The sequence below is a fragment of the Microcebus murinus genome, chromosome 5 (assembly GCF_040939455.1).
Source record: "Microcebus murinus isolate Inina chromosome 5, M.murinus_Inina_mat1.0, whole genome shotgun sequence".
NCBI classification, from domain to species: Eukaryota; Metazoa; Chordata; class Mammalia; order Primates; family Cheirogaleidae; genus Microcebus; species Microcebus murinus.
In genome coordinates, this window is record NC_134108.1 from 107417665 (window position 1) to 107438281 (window position 20617).

The 20617-nt window shown below is 41.7% G+C and overlaps 1 protein-coding gene across 1 annotated transcript in view; it reads left to right on the plus strand.

Annotated features, from left to right (window-relative positions):
* The first annotated feature begins 9232 nt into the window (after nt 1-9232).
* The window catches only part of STK38 (serine/threonine kinase 38), a 44347-nt gene continuing 32962 nt past the window's right edge, over nt 9233-20617 (plus strand). The window contains exons 1-2 of the mRNA XM_012746872.2: nt 9233-9532; nt 14655-14790. Of these exons, the coding sequence (XP_012602326.1) occupies nt 14660-14790 (131 nt within the window). The 5' untranslated portion in view covers nt 9233-9532; nt 14655-14659. The remainder of the gene's footprint in view (nt 9533-14654; nt 14791-20617) is intronic.

Here is a 20617-nt window from a genome sequence, read left to right on the forward strand (position 1 = left end):
ATACCTCCGTTTTTAGGGAATTTATGAGATCAGTTGGCAGTTGGCAGTTAGGACAGTTTTGGGGCCTCTGCAAACATGGGGAGACTTAGCACGTTCCTGAGGGAGCCTGACCCTGTGATTCAAGCAGCTCTCCACCCCACCAGTTGAAAGAAAACCTTTCAACAGTGGGAGCCTCAGAAACTCCCTTGTTTTACCGGGAAGTTTCCATCTAAGCACAATGAGGTCAGTGGACATCTTATCCCTTTCACTTCTGGCTTTGGCTTTCAGATTTATTTTTGCTTTTGGGAACTTGTTTTCATCACCCTTTTTGTTCACAAATTATATAGTTCTCTTTGTGTCCTTCCTCCGTAAGGCCTCAGGCTACGTTTCCCTCCCTTCTAATATCTTTACTCCCAAGCAAATAGGTAAGAAAAGTTTACATGTCATTTGGGCACTGGACCTGCCACACTTCACATCCTTCATTAGTTTTTGAGATTTTTCACCCTCAATTCCCAAAGAAACGTTGACTCATCACAACACAGACGCACAGTCATTTGGAAAAAATTAATTTAAAATCCATGTCTCTTAAGACTTCTCGATTACTTTGGCCCCATCCTTAAGCATTGAATTTAAAGGAAATAAAATCTCTAGGCAAGCAAAAACATATGATCAAGGCTACCATTGTACTATGTGTTGGCATCGTCTGAAACCAAGTCTGCAAGTCTGAAACCAAGAAACAATATGGAAAGCTATTTTTGCATTTGGTGCTCTCTTTACTTTGAGATTTACAGGTTTGTAGTCAAAGCATCAGGATAGAAATGACCAGCCAGACAGCTGTTGCAGGCCCAGCTAATTATACCAGTGCTTCCCTGAAGGACTGGGGCTGCAAATACACCTTTCTCCTGGCCAGACGTGGTTATCGGCTACTCAGCATGCCCCACAGAGTATATGCTGCCAGGGCTCAGAACTCTCCCTCCTCCCCTCTGAGGACAGTGGGAAAGAAATGGAGGTGAAGAGGTAGCTAGACGGGGGTGGAGGTAGTGCCCATTGACATTCCCATCCACCCTGTGGGGCTTTTTAAAAATTTTTTTCTTGAAATGTTTTTGTAGAGATGGGGTTTTGCTATATTGCCTGGGCTCCTTGAGTCAAGTCATCCTCCTGCCTCTGCCTCCTGAAGTGCATGGGCCGCCACAACTGGGTCACCCTGGGGTTTTTTAAAACACTTTGACTACCCTAGCACTAATCCCTGATGGGTTGTCTTAATTCACCCAGGAAATATTAATATTTGCTGAAATCTATGGTTGATATATAAAAGGAAGGCCATGAAATTAAGTAGGAGGGTGACACTAAAGAGAAAAAACAAAATAAAACTTGGAGGAGGGATTAATTAGGAGGATAGAGAATGTGATGGTTAATTTTTTTTTTTTGAGACAGTCTCACTCTGTTGCCTGGGCTAGAGTGCCATGGCGTCAGTCTAGCTCACAGCAACCTCAAACTCCTGGGCTCAAATAATCCTCCTGCCTCAGCCTCCAGAGTAGCTGGGACTACAGGCATGTGCCACCATGCCCGGCTAATTTTTTCTATATATTTTTAGCTGGCCAATTAATTTCTTTCTAATTTTAGTAGAGATGGGGTCTCGCTCTTGCTCAGGCTGATTTCAAAATCCTGGCCTTGAGTGATCCTCCCGCCTCGGCCTCCAAGAGTGCTAGGATTATAGGCATGAGCCACCACGCCCAGCCATCGTGATGGTTAATTTTATGTGTTAATTTAGCTAGGCTAAGGTGCCCAGTTGTTTGATGTTGCTGGGAAGGTATATTTTACACGTAATTAACATTTAACAATCACTTGACTTTAAGGTAAGCAGATTACCCCCCATGGTGTGGGTGGGCCTCATCCAATCAGTTGAAGGCTTTAAGAGCAAAGGCTAGTTTCCTAAGGAAGAAGGAATTTCGTCTCCAGACAGCAACATAGAAATCCTGAGTTTCCAGCCTGCTAAAAAACCCTGTGGATTTCAGACTTCAGACTGCAACATCAACTCTTGCCTGAGTTTGTAGCTTGCCCCACACATTTCAGACTTTCCACCCCCCCCACAACTGCATGAGCCAATTCCTTACAATAAATCTCTATTTCTATATACTCTCTATATAATAACCTCTATATTGGCTGGGTGTGGTGGGTCACACCTGTAATCCTAGCACTCTGAGAGGCCGAGGTGGGTGGATCATTTGAACTCAGGAGTTTGAGACCAGCCTGAGCAAGAGCAAGACCCTGTCTCTATCAAAAAAATAGAAAGAGATGAGTTGCATGACTAAAAATATATATATATATAAATTAACCAGGCATGATGGCCCATACCTGTAGTCCCAGCTACTCAGGAGGCTGAGGCAGGAGGATCACTTGAGCCCAGGAGTTTGAGGTTGCTGTGAGCTAGGTTGATGCCACAGCACTCTAGCCCAGGCAACAGAGTGAGACTCTGTCTCAAAAAAAAAAAAAAAAAAAAAAAAAAAAAATGTCTATATAGCCTATTGGTTCTGCTTCTCTGGAGAACCCTGACTCCAGAAGGTTCCAGGGAGGATGGCTCTAGAGGAAAAAAATTGAGCTGATAGAGCAATTGTGAGTTTGACTGTAATCTGAGAACTTTTCTAGTTTTGTCAGAAAGCTTGCAGATAAGTGATAGTTATTTGTTTATTTATTTTTAAAATTTCTTTCTATTTTTTTAGTCAAGACGGGGTCTTGCTCTTGCTCAGGCTGATCTTGAATTCCTGAGCTCAAACAATCCACCTGCCTCTGCCTCCCAGAATGCTAGGATTATAGGCGTGAGCCACCGTGCCTGGCCAGTTATAGATATTTAAAAACAAAACTATGCAAGAGAAAAAACTGAGGCAATTGTTAACTCCAGGGAAAACAAAAAGTGGTACAAGAGGACAACTTGACTCAATTGAAAACACTGAATTGGCCAAGCACGGTGGCTCATGTCTATCATCCTAGCACTTTGGGAGGTTGAGACGGGAGGATCACTTGAGGCCAGGAGTTTGAGACCAGCCTGGGCAATATAGGGAGACCATGTCTTTACAAAAAATAAGAAAAACAAAATTAGCCAGTCATGGTGGCGATGTCTATAGTTCTAACTGCTAGGGAGGCTAAGGTCGAAAGGGTCACTTGAGCCCAGGAATTTCAGGTTGCAGTGAACTATGATGAGGCCACTGCACTCTAGCTGTGCAGCAGAGCGAGACTCTGTCTTAAATGAAAGAAAAAGAAAGAAAGAAAGAAAGAAAGAAAGGAAGGAAGGAAGGAAGGAAGGAAGGAAGGAAGGAAGGAAGGAAGGAAGGAAGAACTCAATATTGATTGTATGAAAATCGTAGTGTAAGTAAGTTAAATTCTCATATTCACTGAGGAAATTAAAAAGATTTAAAACTGGCTGGATGTGGTGGCTCATGCCTGTAATCCTAACACTTTGGGAGGCTGAGGTGGGAGGATCACTTGAGGTCAGCAGTTCAAGACCAGCTTGAGCAAGAGCGAGACCTCATCTCTACTAAAAATAGAAAAAAGTAGCTGGTCAACTAAGAATAGAAATGAAAGATTAGCCTGGCATGGTGGCTCTTGCCTGTAGTCCCAGCTATTTGGAAGGCTGAGGCAGGATTGCTTGAGCCCAGGAGTTTGAGGTTGCTGTGAGCTAGGCTGATGCCACAGCACTCTAACCCAGGTGAGAGAGCAAGATTGTGTCTCAAAAACCAAAAACAGAAACCTAAAACTGAAATTTTAAGAAGTAGGCCGGGCGTGGTAGCTCACACCTGTAATCCTAGCACTCTGGGAGGCTGAGGCGGGTGGATCGTTTTGAGCTCAGGAGTTCGAGACCAGTCTGAGCAAGAGCAAGACCCTGTCTCTACTAAAAAAAAACTAGAAAAAAATGAGCTGGAAAACTAAAAAATATATATTATATAAAAAAAATTAGCCTGGCAAGGTGGCGCATGCCTGTAGTCCCAGGTACTCAGGAGGCTGAGGCAGAAGGATTGCTTGAGCCCAGGAGTTTGAGGTTGCTGTGAGCTAGGCTGATGCCACGGCACTCTAGCCTGGGCAACAGAGTGAGACTCTGTCTCAAAAAAAAAAAAAAAAAAAAAAAAAAAATTACATTTTCTCATGGAAAAAAAAAGAAGTAGCAATGTTATTTAGAAACAAATCGGTAAACAGCAGAAAAAACAGCTAAAAGCGCTGAAAGCAGCTGCTTCCACTAAATCCGATGGGAGTGGGTGGAGTAGGGAAGTGCTGTTTATCATTTTCAGCCTTGTAGATCATTTAATCATTTTCAAGTCTGTACACGTATTACTTTGATAAAAATAAAAACTAAAAGTTGGCTATTCCCAACTGGGGCAGGTATTTAAAAAAATATTATGTGGGCCCAATGTGGAAAATTCGGAAAGTACAGAAAAACATAAGGAAGAAAATAATAACCACTCACAATTCCTCCACTCAGAGAAAGCCACTGTATGCATTTTAGAGGTATTCCTAGGATTATTAAATGAGTTTGTGAGATAAAATCATTAGAGTTTAAAGATTTAAAACACCACAATTTAGATATAAATGAACAAATAAGAATAGTATACCGTGAGTGTAATACTGTAGGTATAATTACATACAATATAACCATGTACAGTATGATCCCACACGTGTTTATATGTAAAGTAGGCTGTAGGAATAGCCACCAAAACATTACTTGGTGGGTATGTTACCAGGGGTGGGACGAGGGCGAGGCAAGCAAGGCTTCTAAGACGTCAGTGTGAGTCAGCCCTCACCCTCAGGACCGTGATAGTGCAGGGGTGGCACCTGAGGTGTGTATCTCCATACATGTTGTGCCCTGGGTGCCTCCCTCATGTGCTAGGCCCGAGGGCTGCTGGATTCAGGGCACTTTCCCCTTCTTATTTTTCACTTGGCTATATGTTCGAGTTTCTAGCTGCTCCAAGTGTGTGTGCATGGACCAGCAGTGTCAGCATTACCTGGAGGCTTGTTTGAAATACAGTGGCTCAGCACTGCCCCAGAACTTCTGAACTAGAATCTGCATTTTAAACCAAATCCCAGGGGCTTTATGTGCATGTTACAGTTTGGGAAGCATCGGGCTAGCAGGCACCAAGCACAGGTCCTGCCCTCTTGTAGAAGGAATGTTCAGAGGCAACTGATACCATTGCTCCCGATGAGTGGTATGATGCCTGTCTTTAAGAGGGTTGTGGTTCTCGCCAAGAGGCTGAGCCTCAGCTGGTGAAGCAATCGCAGGTCAGCATGATGAAGAGAGGCAAGTGATTCCCTTGGGACAAAGAATGACTTGGGGCAACGTTTAAAGAGGAGAGAAAGGCTATTAGCTCTGAAACTGGGGAAAAGAGCAAGACAAAAAATGCTAATATTCAAACTAAGTAAGTCAAGTCCCATGGGGATGAATAACTTATCAAGCTATAAGGTTGCTTTCTTCCCTGAGCCCCCCACCCAGAGTTTCAGAGAAATTTGTTACAAAACCGAGAAGCTTTGATTAGGTGAATTATAATTATCATACGAAGGCAGAGACAATATATAATAGATTACATAAAGGGATTGTCTCTGTTTAGTGTTCCCATTAACTAGAAGTCAATAATAGTCCTGCTATGGATGTCAGTTCTCCATATAGATTAGTTAGATTAAAATAGAACAGCAAAGTAACATATACTATTGTGACACACATTATTGGCTAGGTAACCTAGTATCCATTCCCAGCCTCTTTCTTCCTGCCTGCGTCTACAGCAAAAAAATGGGGGGAGGGTACTGGAGTATTTGCTTTCCCAGGAAAATGACACAGTTCTGCCAATGAGACTCTGAAAATATACTGGAGTCTTCTGAGAAAGCTCTTGTTCTCTTTTCTTTCTTTTTTTGTAGAGACAGGGTCTCTCTCTTGCTCAGGCTGGTCTTGAACTCCTGAGCTAAAGCAATCCTCCCACCTCAGCCTCCCAGAGTGCTAGGATTATGGGCGTGAGCCACCACACCAAGCCAGCTCTTATTCTCTTGATTAAAGGGAGAAAGACAGCGGATGGTGCCCCAATTCCTTCATTCACCTTAAATGTACACACGATGACTGGAGCTGGGGCTGCCAACTTGTATCAACGAGGCAAAGGCCAAAAGAATTAGAGAAGACAAGCCTGCCACCATCGAGCCATATACCTCCAGAATTCTTTATATGTGAGGGGGAAAAAAGCCATATTTGCTTAAGCCACTGTGAATCCAGTTATCTGTGACTTGAAGGGAAATGCATTCTAAACAATATATTTAGAGTACCAATTCTTTTTGTTCAAATACTACCAGCATTTCATCTGATGGATATTTTGCGGGAATTCTAAAGCGGTAAGAATCTCTCCACAGTTTGGTGGGTCTGTGGCTGTAACCCCTGGTGATTTAGGTGAAGTCATAAAGTATGGGTGACTTTACCACACAATCTATACAATGAATAAAAATAAAGCAATATTATATCAGTTTGCCTAATATTACTTTTCATTTTCAGAAGTCCTTGGACAAGAGTAACAACAGAATATTGCATTGGTCAGAGTTTTTAAGTGCAAATCACAGAAACTAACTCTGGCCAATTTATGCAGAAAAGACTTTATTAAAAGGATATTGAAAAAAAAAATAAAGGATGCTAGGTAGTACCCAGAATGCCAGGGACAGCCATAGAGCCAGGCTTAGTGGCAAAGCCTGCAAGAAAAAGCCCTAATATCACAACTGATGACTTGGTCTGATGAAGGAATCTGGGCCCAGACTTGAAGCTGGTGTGGCTGATACCATTGACAGTAGATGCTGGCTGTGCTGCCACCTAAGCCATGGCCACATCAGCTTCCAGAAATTGTGTGAGGCAGCACCCCCCCCCCCCTTGCCAGAATGGATTCAGAGTGATCCTTCCAGGGCCTGGACTAAGGTGAGCTGAGCAGGTGAGCAACTCACCTTGGGCAGAAGATTTAAGAGGGCGGTAAAAAACTCAGTAATCAAGATAAAGAATATTCTAATGCAAAAATTTAAATTCATGCAAAAAATCCATTATGAACAAAATATCAAAATTTAAATAAAGGCAGACTCTGAAAACACCAGGATTAGCAAGGCAAGTACAGGTCAGGTCATCCAAGTTTCCAACTCACAACTGGGGCAGGTGTAAGTGATTAGTGGCATCTAGGTTTTATAACCTAGTTGCCAGGGGGTCTTGGAGAGAGGATATTTGGAATTTTCAGTTTTGGTAGTGGGAAGTGGGAAACATACTGAAGGGGTTCGGGTGCTTGGGTGGCCAAAAAGAACAACAAATGTCTACTATACTTATTGGAGTCTTGGTAAAATGTCATCTTTGGGGTTCACAGAGAGAGAGCAGCATATTCTGGCTATTTGAAGAAAACTTTAGTGTTTATTAGAGTTGGGGTACGGGTAAATTAACATATGAGAACAGAGAACAAAAAGTGAAATTCTTTTTTTGTGTGTGAGACAGAGTCTCACTTACTAGAGTGAGTGCCGTGGTGTCAGCCTAGCTCACAGCAACCTCAAACTCCTGGGCTCAAGCAATCCTGCTGCCTCAGCCTCCCGAGTAGCTGGGACTACAGGCATGTGCCACCATGCCTGGCTAATTTTTTCCCTATATTTTTAGTTGACCAATTAATTTCTTTCTATTTATAGTAGAGACGGGGTCTCGCTCTTGCTCAGGCTGGTTTCGAATTCCTGACCTCAAGCAATCCACCCACCTCAGCCTCCCAGAGTGCTAGGATTACAGGCGCAGTGTGCCTGCCTAAAATTCTTAGTCTGAAACTGGGAAGGCTCCAATGAGAAGATAAAGTTTGAGCAGGGCTTTAGAGGAAGGAAAGGGGAAGGGAAAAAGAACAGGATTTGCAGTCAGGAAGTGGGATTCTCTGCTTGGCTTCTTGGCTTAGTAGCTGTGAAAATTCAGGCCAGTCACTTAGCTTCTCTAAGTGTTAGTTTATCTGTAAAGCTTTATCTTATGTGATCTGCCAAAGAGTTGTGAGGATCAACTGATTAAAAGAGTGAAAGCTGTTTGCAAATTGTAAAGCACTATGCAAACAACTTGGAATGTTAAGTGGTTAAGGATGGGTGGGACTATGAGGAAAAGCTCTGGAGGAGAAGGGCAGTGAGAATGAAAGGTGAAGTGATTTTTGGATGAGGCTAGACAAAAGGAAACTGGGCTTTAACGATGAAAGCAGTCAAGGAAGGCTTGTTTTTTCAGACCATAAGGGAACAAAGCCTGAGATCCCAAGCTTGAAGGACAAAACCAAGTCCTATGGTCTCACCACAGTTACGGGACAGCAGGGGGCACCATAACACCCATCACGACACACCTGAATGATGACTGGGAGCACATGCTCCTTTCACTCCCTAGATGGTCCCTTTGAAGGCAAGCAGGGACCATGTCTTACTCATCTTTGTTTCCAGAAGCCTGATACGTTCTAGTTGAGGGCACTCTGCTCCACTCCCAAGGAATGAGTGTGTGCCCAAAGGCTAGTAAACTTGGGACCTCTTGACCCCAAAAGGTGCTACAGACTAAGCGGTTGTGTAGCCTTGAAAAGCAGGTTCTGTGCACATTGGGTCGTCCTCTGGGTAGCCTCCCAAATCTGAGAGCTCAGTTAAGGTGTATTAATCCTTAATTCAGGTAAGGTGTATTAATCCTTAATTCAAGGAGGAGTGGGTGGGACGAAGGGCTCCAGCAGACCTAAAAGGGGTGAAAATCAAGGAGGGAGAGACTATATAGGTGATAACATTTCATAGAACTACACATATACACATGCATACGAGTGATGACAAACAGGTTAAATCCGAATATGGTCTGTAATGAAGTTAATTGTGTTGGTTTTGTTAATTGTATTGCGTCAACCTCAGTTTCCTGGTTTTGAGAATGTTGTATCTTATGTAAGATGTTGAGGAAAGCAGGGTGGTGACAAGTATACGGAACCACTCTGTACTAACTCTGCAACTTCTTGAGAGTCTACAATGATTTTGAAGTGAAAAATAAAAACAAAAAAAATACAAGGGGAACTCCTCCCTACCCCCCACCCCCACCCCGCGCCCGCAGCCGACCTCTAGACAGTCCACACATCATCACACACCTGCCCTCACCCGCCCGAGGCGTGGGGCGGGGTGTGGGTGTGTGAGTGTGGGGGGGTGTGGGTGTAGCGGTGGCGGCGGCTGAGGTGCTAGGGCGGGGCCGGGCGGGGCTACGCATGCGCAGTCCTGCAATCCCGGCCTCGCCGGGAAGTCGCGCACGCGCAGTCTGGGCCCCGGGCTGCCGCGCCAACCCCTCTCCGCGACTGGGGCCCCGGCTGCCTTGGCCCCTCCGCGGTGCCGTCTTTTCCGGCAGTTGGGGCGCTTCCTGTTGTCCTGACCCGCAACCGCTTCTCGGCCTCTGTCTCAGAGCCCCTTGTGCGTTCCCTAGTATCCTCTGGCTGGTTGGTCGCTCTCGCTGGGGCTTCGCCTGTCTGCACGCCGAGACCGCTGGCTGGGAGGGGGGCGTCTGCGGCTGTCCGCCGCCCTCAACCCTACCTCCCCTGGTGCTCTGGTGAGTTTCTTAACGTCGCCGTCTTCACACCATCCCAGGCTTTTCCCTTAATCTCCTTCTTCCCCCGACTCCTCCTTCCCGCCAGCGCCCTCTTTCTAGCCCTGTCCCTTCAGCCCCTCGGCCTCTCTCCTCAGCCTCCTGTCAGCCTCCCTCTTCCTCCGTGTCCAGAGGCTCCGTGTGGGCACTCCACATTTTCTCAGTCCCAGGCTCTCCACCCTGTCCTTTCTCTTTCTCCGTGTGCAGTTGGGGCGGGGAGCCAGGCTCTCCTCTTCTTTCCATGTTGCCAGCTTTGTCTGTTCGCTGCCACCAATCAGTCCCCTCAGAAATCTGTCCCCAATTTTCACCTGCTTTTCCTTTTTTTGGAGGCTGAGAACCTGAGAGCTGTTATCTGAGGCAGAGATGTCGAAAGCCCACCTTGGGGTGTGGTACCTTGGAGTCTGCTCCCTTCCTTCCCTGTAGTTAGTTTTGGGGTACCGGGCTTCAGGGAAGACTCTTAAGAAGAGAGTGGAAAAGGAACAGCCAGAGGAAAGGAAAAAGTCGATAAGGACTTAGAGGAAAGTCTGTGTCAGAAAGTGTGCAGAACGGCTAGCCGAGAGACCAAATCTCCCAGTTCACTCAAATAGACTAAGACACAAAGAGAAACTTATTCTTTTTGTAATGCAAGGAAAGGTGGAGTGAAGTAGACCCTACGCTTCCTCTCCCTTTCAGCTGACCTTGGCTCTGAATTAGACAGGCGGTAGATATGGTTCCCCTAAACATAAAACAACCACCACCACAGTAACAGTTTCCTCTCCCCACCACAAACATTAGATATCGGCTTCCTTATAAGAGGATGAGAACTCTGTTCTCCAGCTCTGTATAGAAAAACGTTTCATGTCCCAACCCTATCTCCCATCAAATATATATACTCTGAACTCCTAGGAATGGACATCAACAAGTGTTTTTTTCTAGTTAATGTTTTTTTTTTTTAAGGTGCTTACTAAGTGCATGAGATGGGGGGATATTAAAACCAGTATAAGACATTGTGCTTGCTTTTCAGTGGCTTATAGTTAAGTAAGAGAGATTAGAAATGTGGCTTGAGGAATAGTCTTAGCCCCAATGTTGAAAGGTAATGGATTGTAACTCACAAGGAAAGAAAGTACGGTATTCCTGAGAAAAGTAGTATTTATAGAGATCACAGAGTACCATTGGTCAAACAGGCATAACCATCTAGATTGAATAAAACAATGGTTTTCATTTGACCTCCTTTTGAGTTTGCAGTCCCTACCCCATTTGTTAATTTTTAAAAACTTTTAAGAATTTCTGGTGGTGGTGGGGTCATACAAATGAAAAGAATTTCTCACCCAACTATTATTCCCTGATTCTGCAGAGTTGAAGGAGGATGAAACAAATAGGGCAAAGGCCTCCAATGGCCTATAGGTCAGGGCAGGAAGGTTTGAATTACTGAAAGTTTGAGGAAAAGCCCTATCTTATGAAAAGTTGGTTGGCCTGGTAAACCTATGAATTGCTGTAGGGCAATATTAATTGTATCTTTTGATTAAAGGTTATTAGAATTAGGCTGAACTTTTTGTGAGTGGAGGAGGAGGGTTTAAAGAAAGGTCAAATGGTAGGACAATGCAACCTTAATCATTACATTAGAAACTGTATGTGACAGTTGAAAACTACTCTGCTAAAAAATTTATTGGCCTAATATATGAGCATCTTTCAGTGCACTTTATGTCATTTTGATCTTTTTATTTTTTTTATTTTTTTTGAGACAGAGTTTCACTCTGTTGCCTGGGCTAGCATGCTGTGGCATCAGCCTTAGCTCACAGCAACCTCAAACTCCTGGGCTCAAGCGATCCTTCTTCCTCAGCCTTCCAAGTAGCTGGGACTACTTGGAAGGCTGTAGGCATGGACCACCATGCCTGGCTAATTTTTTTTATATATATTTTTAGTTGGCCAATTAATTTGTTTCTATTTTTAGTAGAGACAGGGTCTCACTCTTGCTCAGGCTGGTCTGGAACTCCTGACCTCGAGTAATCTGCCCGCCTAAGCTTCCCAGAATGGTGGGATTACAGGCATGAGCCACTGTGCCCAGCCTTTTTGATCTTTTCAAAAAAAGTTTAGGAAGTAAAGTCAGTGACTTAAATGAGTCAAAACTTTTCCCCCCCAGTTTTATATACCCATTTTGATCTTTAGTTGTGTTGACAACTAAAAATCATTAACTTGCTCACATTACATTGATTAACCGCCTGATGTGTGGAAGGCATGGTTTATCTTAGGGCTAAATTCTCTCAAATTGTTGTATTTTTATGTTGAAGTAATTTCAGTTTTTAAAATGTAACTACATATGTATAAAAAGTGTCTCCTGAAATTTTCAGGAAAAGGAAGAGTAAAAAATTCTCACTTGCTTTTTTTTTTTTTTTTTTTTTTTTTGGTTTTTTTTTTTTGAGACAGAGTCTTGCTTTGTTGCCCAGGCTAGAGTGAGTGCCGTGGCGTCAGCCTAGCTCACAGCAACCTCAAACTCCTGGGCTCAAGCAATCCTTCTGCCTCAGCCTCCCAAGTAGCTGGGACTACAGGCATGCACCACCATGCCTGGCTAATTTTTTTTATATATATTAGTTGGCCAATTAATTTCTTTCTATTTATAGTAGAGACAGGGTCTTGCTCTTGCTCAGGCTGGTTTCTAACTCCTGACCTCAAGCAATCCGCCTGCCTCAGCCTCCCAGAATGCTAGGATTACAATCGTGAGCCACCTCGCCCCCCCGTCACTTGCTTTTGACTTGTTTTTAGATCTGGTTTTAAAATTTCTTCACCAGACACACTTAGAGTGCATGTGGTTTTCATTGTGGGTGGAGGGAGTACAGGCTGACAAATAAGGAACCACACCCAAGCTTCATAAACCAGAGGTTTTTAAAAAAATTCTTCCACTGATATTCTAAAAACACTTGGTATTAGTAGAAACTTTCCCATAAAAAATAACATTTTATAGTTAAGGTAACTCTGAGTACAATGTCTTGAATTTGTGATTACTGATCATTGGCCTATCATGAATCAAAATTTTTGACTCTTAGAGTCTTGATTTTGAATTTCTGCTCTGAAGGGATTATTTTTATGTGAATTTTGTCTGAATATATTTTTAAAAAATTGCTTAATGTTAAGCCTTTTATCTTAGTAATAACAATGTTTACACTGTTTCTTACAAGCCTTAATTTAATCCACAAAACAATTTAAAAAGCTGCTAAGTATTATGGGGGAAAACCTTAAGAAAACTTTTTATAAAATGTACTATCTTTGAAAATGGCCCGTGGTCCCTCCTGATTTTTACTCAGCTTTATATTGGGATGAAAAGACAGAAGCATGATAAGAATAAAAGATCCAGCACTATTGCTAGTTCTGGAGCCATGTAATTTTGGTGAACAATTTGGCCAAGTATGATAATATAGGTTATCCAGAGTATCTAGGGGGAAATGAGATTTTAAATTTAGGAAAAAAATCATTGTATAGGTTATCTAAAACTGTTGGTATTGTCTTTTTCTTATGTAAAATGAGGAAGTTAGGATCCTGGTTTTTAAGGTATCTTTCATTACTAGAATTGCGATTCAGGTTTTTTCTTTGTAACATTGTTCCCTTTATGGGTCTTTATTTTAACTTGTAAATTCAAATAAACAGGAGACATTTATCAACTACCTTAAGGCTGTGTTACAGAACATATATACCTACTGATTAGCATTTTATTAATAGATTTTTTTTTTTTACTGTAGAAATTGTAAACTTAAAAGTTATTGGTGGCCAGGCGTGGTGGCTAACGCCTGTTATCCTAGCACTTTGGAAGGCTGAGGCGGGAGGATCGCTCAAGGTCAGGAGTTCAAAACCAGCCTGAGCAAGAGCGAGACCCCGTCTCTACTATAAATAGAAAGAAATTAGCTGGACAACTAAAAAAATATATATATAATTAGCCGGGCATGGTGGCACGTGCCTGTAGTCCCAGCTACTCGGAGGCTGAGGCAGAAGGATTGCTTGAGCCCAGGAGTTTGAGGTTGCTGTGAGCTAGGCTGACGCCAGGGTACTCTAGCCTGAGCAACAGAGTGAGACTCTGTCTCAAAAAAAAAAAAAATGTTACTGGTAACAGTACATGCTCATTGGACAAAATACAGAAAAACAAGGAAAAGCATAAGCCAATACATGCCTGGCTAATTTTTTGTAGAGATGAGGGTCTCCATATTGTCTAAATTAGTCTCTAACTCCTGGCCTCAAGTGATCCTCCTGGCTCAGCCTCCCAAAGTACTAGGATTATAGGCATAAGCCACCATCCCTGGCCTTACTATAAATTCTTTTTTTTTTTTTAGACAGAGCCTCACTCTGTTGCCCAGGCTAGTGTACCATGGCATCAGCCTAGCTCACAGCAACCTCAAACTCCTGGACTCAAGCAATCCCCCTGCCTCAGCCTCTCTAGTAGCTGGGACTACAGGCATGTGCCACCATGCCCAGCTAATTTTTTCTATATATTTTTAGTTGTCCAGCTAATTTCTTTCTATTTTTAGTAGAGACGGGGTCTTGTTCTTGCTCAGGCTGGTTTTGGACTCCTGACCTTGAGCGATCCTCTGGCCTCAGCCTTCAAAGTGCTAGGATTATGGGCGTGAGCCACTGCTCCCAACCTAGATTCTTAATTTACCCATATGGTGTTGTGATCTTATTCTCCTCTTTTTTAAAGATGGCACTGTGTTTTAAGGATATGTTCATGTGGCTTGTAGGTACCAGTAGAGTTGCTTCTGACCTTTGCATGGTCTTTCCTATGTATCCACAGCATTTTACTTATTTATTTCCTTAAAGAATTGCCTCCAGTTTCCCATAACACAAATGATGGCATAATGAACATCCACTTTTCATTTGTGTTAGTCGTCTTAAAAGCCTGTGTGACAGTCTCTAGTTTTTGTATGTAGGGGTGGGATTTCTGGGTCATAGGACACTAATATATAGTATTTTCACTAAGTATTCTGTTTGTCTGGCTTTTGTCACGTACTGTCTGTTTATCCTCCAGAAAACTTGTACCAATCTACATTCCTGCCAGTACAATAGGAGTGCATATTTGATGGATTCTAACTCCAAAAGTATTACCTCTTCTTTTCTTTGTTTCTAGCAACCATGGCAATGACAGGCTCAACACCTTGCTCGTCCATGAGTAATCACACAAAGGAAAGGGTGACAATGACCAAAGTGACCCTGGAGAATTTTTATAGCAACCTTATCGCTCAACATGAAGAACGAGAAATGAGGTAAGGAATTTTGTTTGAAAAAATTGTGTCATGGCCTTCATGTCTTGTGTCATAAACATACTTACATTGTTGAAAGGAGACAAGAATAGTAGCAGCCAGGTTATAGCCTATGCCATTACAATGGAATGATAGTGTAATGGATTTTCAAAGTTCCTGCCATTAACCCACTTATGTCTACTAGTCAATAACACAAAGTTCTATTGCAATATGAAAAAATAATTGGTACTCGGGAGGCTGAGGCGAGAGGATCACGTGAGCCTATGGAATTCAAGGCCAGCCTGGGCAACATGGCGAAACCCTATCTCTTAGAAAAAAGGGCCAGATCCTTGGAATTAATTTTAAAGGCAGGGTGATATATTGGAAAGAGCAGTCTCTTTGAAGTCAGACCTGGTTTTAGAATCCTGTCTGTACCATTTAGTAGCTATATAAAGTTAGAACAAGTTCTTTAGTCTTTCTGTGTATCATTTCCCCCATTTGGAAAATGGGAATAATAATACTTACCTTGCACGATTGCTGTGGTAATTAGATATAACATACACGTATACCCACCACAGTGCTTTGTACATTGTAATCACTTAGTTAATGGTGGTAGTAGCAGCTATTATTATTACTGATCTGGTATATACTATCCATGTAGTAACTCATAATTAAAAAAAATATTTCCAATATTTTATTAGGAAAGTATTTGGAAGTACAGAAAAATTGAAAGAATTATACAGTGAATACACATATACACATAATCTAGAGTCTTTTATTATCATTTATTATATTTATTTTAGCATATATCCATCTATCTATCCATTCATTAGTCCATCTTAATTTTTTGCCATGCTTGGTATGTTATAGACATCAGTATACTTCTGAATATTTCTGCTTATATAACATTAACTAGAGTTTGATATTTATATATTTTTGGGGTGGGTATAAAATTTATATACAATGAAATGTACAAGTCAAAGGGTTTCATTTGATGAGTTTTTACAAATGTATACACCTATATAACTTAAACCCTTATCAAACCATAGAACATCACCATCCTCTGAGAAAGTTCTTTCATGCCTCTTGCTCCTTCAACTTCAGGGAACCACTGTTGCGATTTTGTTTCGACCATAGATTAGTTGTGCCTATTCCATACAAGTGGAACATGTAAATGAAATGATACAGTACATATTCATTTGAGTAAAGTGTCTTTTATTAGTGTTGTGTTTTTGAGGTTCATCTGTGTTGCTATCTGTATCACTAATTTGTTCCTGGCTGGGTATGCTGGCTCCACCTATAATCTTAGCACTTTGGGAGGCTGAAGTGAGAAGATCACTTGAGGCCAGAAGTTCAAGACCAGCCTGAGCAATGTAGCCAAACCTCATCTCTACAAAAAAATTAAAAAAAAAAAAAAAAGTTAGCCAGATGTGGTGGCACGTGTCTGTAACCCTAGCTACTTGGGAGGCTGAGGCAGGAGGATAGCTTGAACCCAGAAGTCTGAGATTGCATTGAGCTATGATGATACCACTGTACGTTAGCCCTGGTGACAGAACGAAGCCCTATCTCAAAACAAAATAAAAATAAATATTCTGAGTACCATTCTGTTTTCTGACTATATCTCATTTTGTTTATCCACTCTTTTATTGATGGACTTTTTTCAGTTTTTGGCTTTTTTTTTTTTCAAATAACATTGATTTTTTTTTTTTTTGAGATGGGGTCTCACTCTGTTGCCTACCAGACTGGAGTACAGTGGCATGGTCACAGCTCCACAGCAACCTCAAACTCCTGGGCTCACAAGATCCTCCTGCCTCACCCTCCCCAGTAGCTGTGACTATAGATGTGGGCCACCATGCCTGGGTAATTTAAAAAAAAATTTTTTTTGAGACAGAGTCTTGCTCTGTTGCCCAGACTAATCCCAAACTTCAAGGCTCGGGTGATCTTCCCACCTCAGCCTCCCAAAGTGCTGAGATTATAGGCACGAGCCATCGTGCCCAGTGTTTGTCTATTTTGAATAAGCTTCTATGAACATTTGTGTATAGATCTTACAGTGAAATTTTGTTTTTAGTTCTCAAGTAAATACCTAGGGAGTAGAATTGCTGGATCATAAACATGAATAGGTGTATGTTTAATTTTATAAGAAATTATGAAATCTTTTTCCAAAATATTACCAATAATATATGAGAGTTCCAGTTCGTTTACATTTTTGCCAACATTTGTGTGTTGTCAGTGTTTTAACTTTAGTTATTTTGGTGGTATGCTTAGTGTTATCTCTCTCTGATTTTAATTTGCATTTCCTTGATGACTAGTGTCGTTAAGTCTTCTAGCTTTGTTCTTTTTATTTCAAGGTTGCTTTGGATATTCCAGGTTCTTTGTAGTTCCATTTAAATTTTAGAGTCACCTCATCAATTTCTACAGCAAAGCCTCATGGAATTACGATTAGAATTATATTGGATCTGTAGATTAAATCAGGGAAAAATGACATCTTAACAGTATTGAATCTTCTGATCCATGGTTATTTTAGATACCATATTCCTTGGTATATCTCTCTGTTTTATAGGTCTTTAATTGTTCTCAGCAGTGTTTTATAGTTTTTAGTGTGGAGGTCTTACGTGTCTTTTGTTTATTTATTCCTAGTATTTTGGGGATTTTTCCTACTATTGTAAATGGATATCTTTCACTGTCCAGTTGTTTGCTGCTAGTATATAGAAATATAACTGAATTTTGTATGTTGACCTCATATCCTGTAACTTATTAATTTACTTATTCATATTTTTTTTGCATATTCCTTAGGATTTTCCTTAGGACATAAACAATCATGTCATTCATATAGAGACTGTTTCACTTCTTTCTTTTCAATCTATTCAACTTTTTTCTTCTTGCTTTATTGTGCTGGCTGGAACTTCCAGTAAAATGTTGACTAGAAGTAGTGGAAATGGATATCTTTGCTTTATTCTTGATTTAAGAGGCAACTTGCTCAATATTTCTCTATTATTTATGACGGTAGCTGTAGGTTTTTCAAAGATGTCCTCTATAGAGTGAGGAAGTTTTCTTAGTTTGTGTTTGGCTGAGAGTTTTTATCATGAATAGGTGAATTTTTTCAAATGCTTTTTCTATATCTTTGAAATAATCATATTTTTTCTCCTTTATTCTTTTAATAAGGCAAATTACTTGGACTGATTTTTTTTTTTTTTTTTTTTTTTTTTTTTTTTTTTTTTTTTTTTTTTTTTTTAAGAGACAGGGTCTTACTCTGTCACCCAGGCTGGAATGCAGTGGTCTGATCATAGCTCACTGCATCCTTGAACTCCTGGGATCAAGCGATCCTCCTGTCTCTCAGCCTTCTGAGTAGCTGAGACTGTAGTAGGTGCATGCCACCACACCCAGCTTAATTACAAAAATTTTTTTGTTAAAAAATTATTTTTTGTAGAGATGAGGTCTTACTATGTTGTCTAATCTGGTCTCAAACTCTTGGCCTCAAGCAGTCCTCCAGCCTCAACCTCCTGAAGTGTTGGGATTACAGACATGAGCCATAGCACCTGGCCAATATGCAACTTTTGCCTTGATCTATTATAGTAGAGCAATAGGTTATATTTGAAATAAAGGACTTAGTACTGCAAGGGGAGATGTGTCCAAAACCTACAGATATAAGAAAGAATAACATTTATTTGGCACTTGTTTCCTGTATAAAAGTAAAATATGAGAACTTTGAGCAGTTTCATAGAAGCACTACATCAAGTTCTACATGGGTTTAAAAATAATTAAATTCTCATCCTAGCACTCTGGGAGGCCGAGGTGGGCGGATTGCTCGAGGTCAGGAGTTAGAAACCAGCCTGAGCAAGAGCGAGACCCCGTCTCTACTAAAAATAGAAAGAAATCAATTGGCCAACTAAAAATATATAGAAAAAATTAGCCAGGCATGGTGGCGCATGCCTGTAGTCCCAGCTACTTGGGAGGCTGAGGCAGAAGGATCACTTGAGCCCAGGAGTTTGAGGTTGCTGTGACCTAGGCTGACGCCATGGCACTCACTCTGGGCAAGCAAAGCGAGACTCTGTCTCGAAAAAAAAAAAAAAATTAAACTCTCTGACTCTAGTGTCCATTACACAGTGTTGCAGGATGCCACCTGATGGTCTTCTGTTATTGCCACTGTAGACTTTATTTTATTTTATTTTTTTTGAGACAGAGTCTCACTTTGTTGCCCAGGCTAGAGTGAGTGCCGTGGCGTCAGCCTAGCTCACAGCAATCTCTATCTCCTGGCTCAAGTGATCCTCCTGCCTCAGCCTCCCAAGTAGCTGGGACTACAGGCATGCACCACCATGCCCGGCTAATTTTTTTTTTTTTTTTTTTTGAGACAGAGTCTCACTTTGTTGCCCAGGCTAGAGTGAGTGCCGTGGCATCAGCCTGGCTCACAGCAACCTCAATCTCCGGGGTCAGCGATCCTACTGCCTCAGCCTCCCGAGTAGCTGGGACTACAGGCATGCGCCACCATGCCCGGCTAATTTTTTTTTTTTGTATATATATTTTTAGTTGGTCAATTAATTTATTTCTATTTTTGGTAGAGACGGGGTCTCGCTCAGGCTGGTTTCGAACTCCTGACCTTGAGCAATCCGCCCGCCTCGGCCTCCCAAAGTGCTAGGATTACAGGCGTGAGCCACCGCGCCCGGCCCGGCTAATTTTTTGTATATATATTTTTTAGTTGGTCGATTAATTTCTTTCTATTTTTAGTAGAGACGGGGTCTTGCTCAGGCTGGTTTCGAACTCCTGACCTCGAGCAATCCGCCCGCCTCGGCCTCCCAGAGTGCTAGGATTACAGGCGTGAGCCACCACGCCTGGCCTCCTGGCTAATTTTTAAAATTTTTTGTAGAGATGGGATCTCACTGTGTTGCCCAGGATGGTCTCTAACTCCTGGCCTCAAGTGATCCTCCTGCTTCAGCCCCCCAAAGTGCTGGGATTACAGGCATGTGACACCACACCTGGCCAGGAACAAATTATTATTTTTTTTTTTTCACATTCAATCAAAAGCTAGAATAGAACCAAATTATTGATAGACATTTTAACACAGATGAACCTCAGAAACATTACCCTGAATGAAAGATGCCTTATTCAAATAAATATGATTTCATTTACATGTTGTACTTGTATATAATAGGCAAGACTAATCTATAGTAGAAACAATTAATTAAAAAATAATGTTCTTTTCTTCTTGAAGACTATTTTGGTAGATTCATTAAAGCCATGAAAATCCAATTTAATAGATAATAATGGTATGCCTCTTTTGTCCACAAAATTAAATAAGGACTTCCCTACATTTTCCTCTGTGGGAACATCTATGTTCTACAACTCCTTTAGATATTATTCCTTTTTTTTTTGAGACAGTCTCACTGTGTCTTCTGGGCTAGAGGGCCATGGCATCAGCCTAGCTTACAGCAACCTCAAACTCCTGGGCTCAAGCAATCCTGCTGCCTCAGCCTCCCGAGTAGCTGGGACTATAGGCACGCACCATTGCACCCAGCTAATATTTTTACTATTTTTAGTAGAAACAGGGTCTTGCTCTTGCTCAGTCTGGTCTGGAACTCCTGAGCTCAAGTGATCCTCCTGCCTTGGCCTCCCAGAGTGCTAGGATTACAGTTGTGAGCCACTGGGCCTGGCTGATATTCTTACCTATTTTTCCTTAACTGTATCTACATTTGATCTGATCTGATACTGAGTAGAAGTATGTGATTATTATTAGTGACCCAGTGTCAGTTTTATTTAAGTCCTAAGGATAGATAAATCCAGACCTAATGCTCTTCACTGACCAGACAGATAACAGTGAAACCAGAGTATAGAATTGAAGTAATTTGTTGAGATTTAA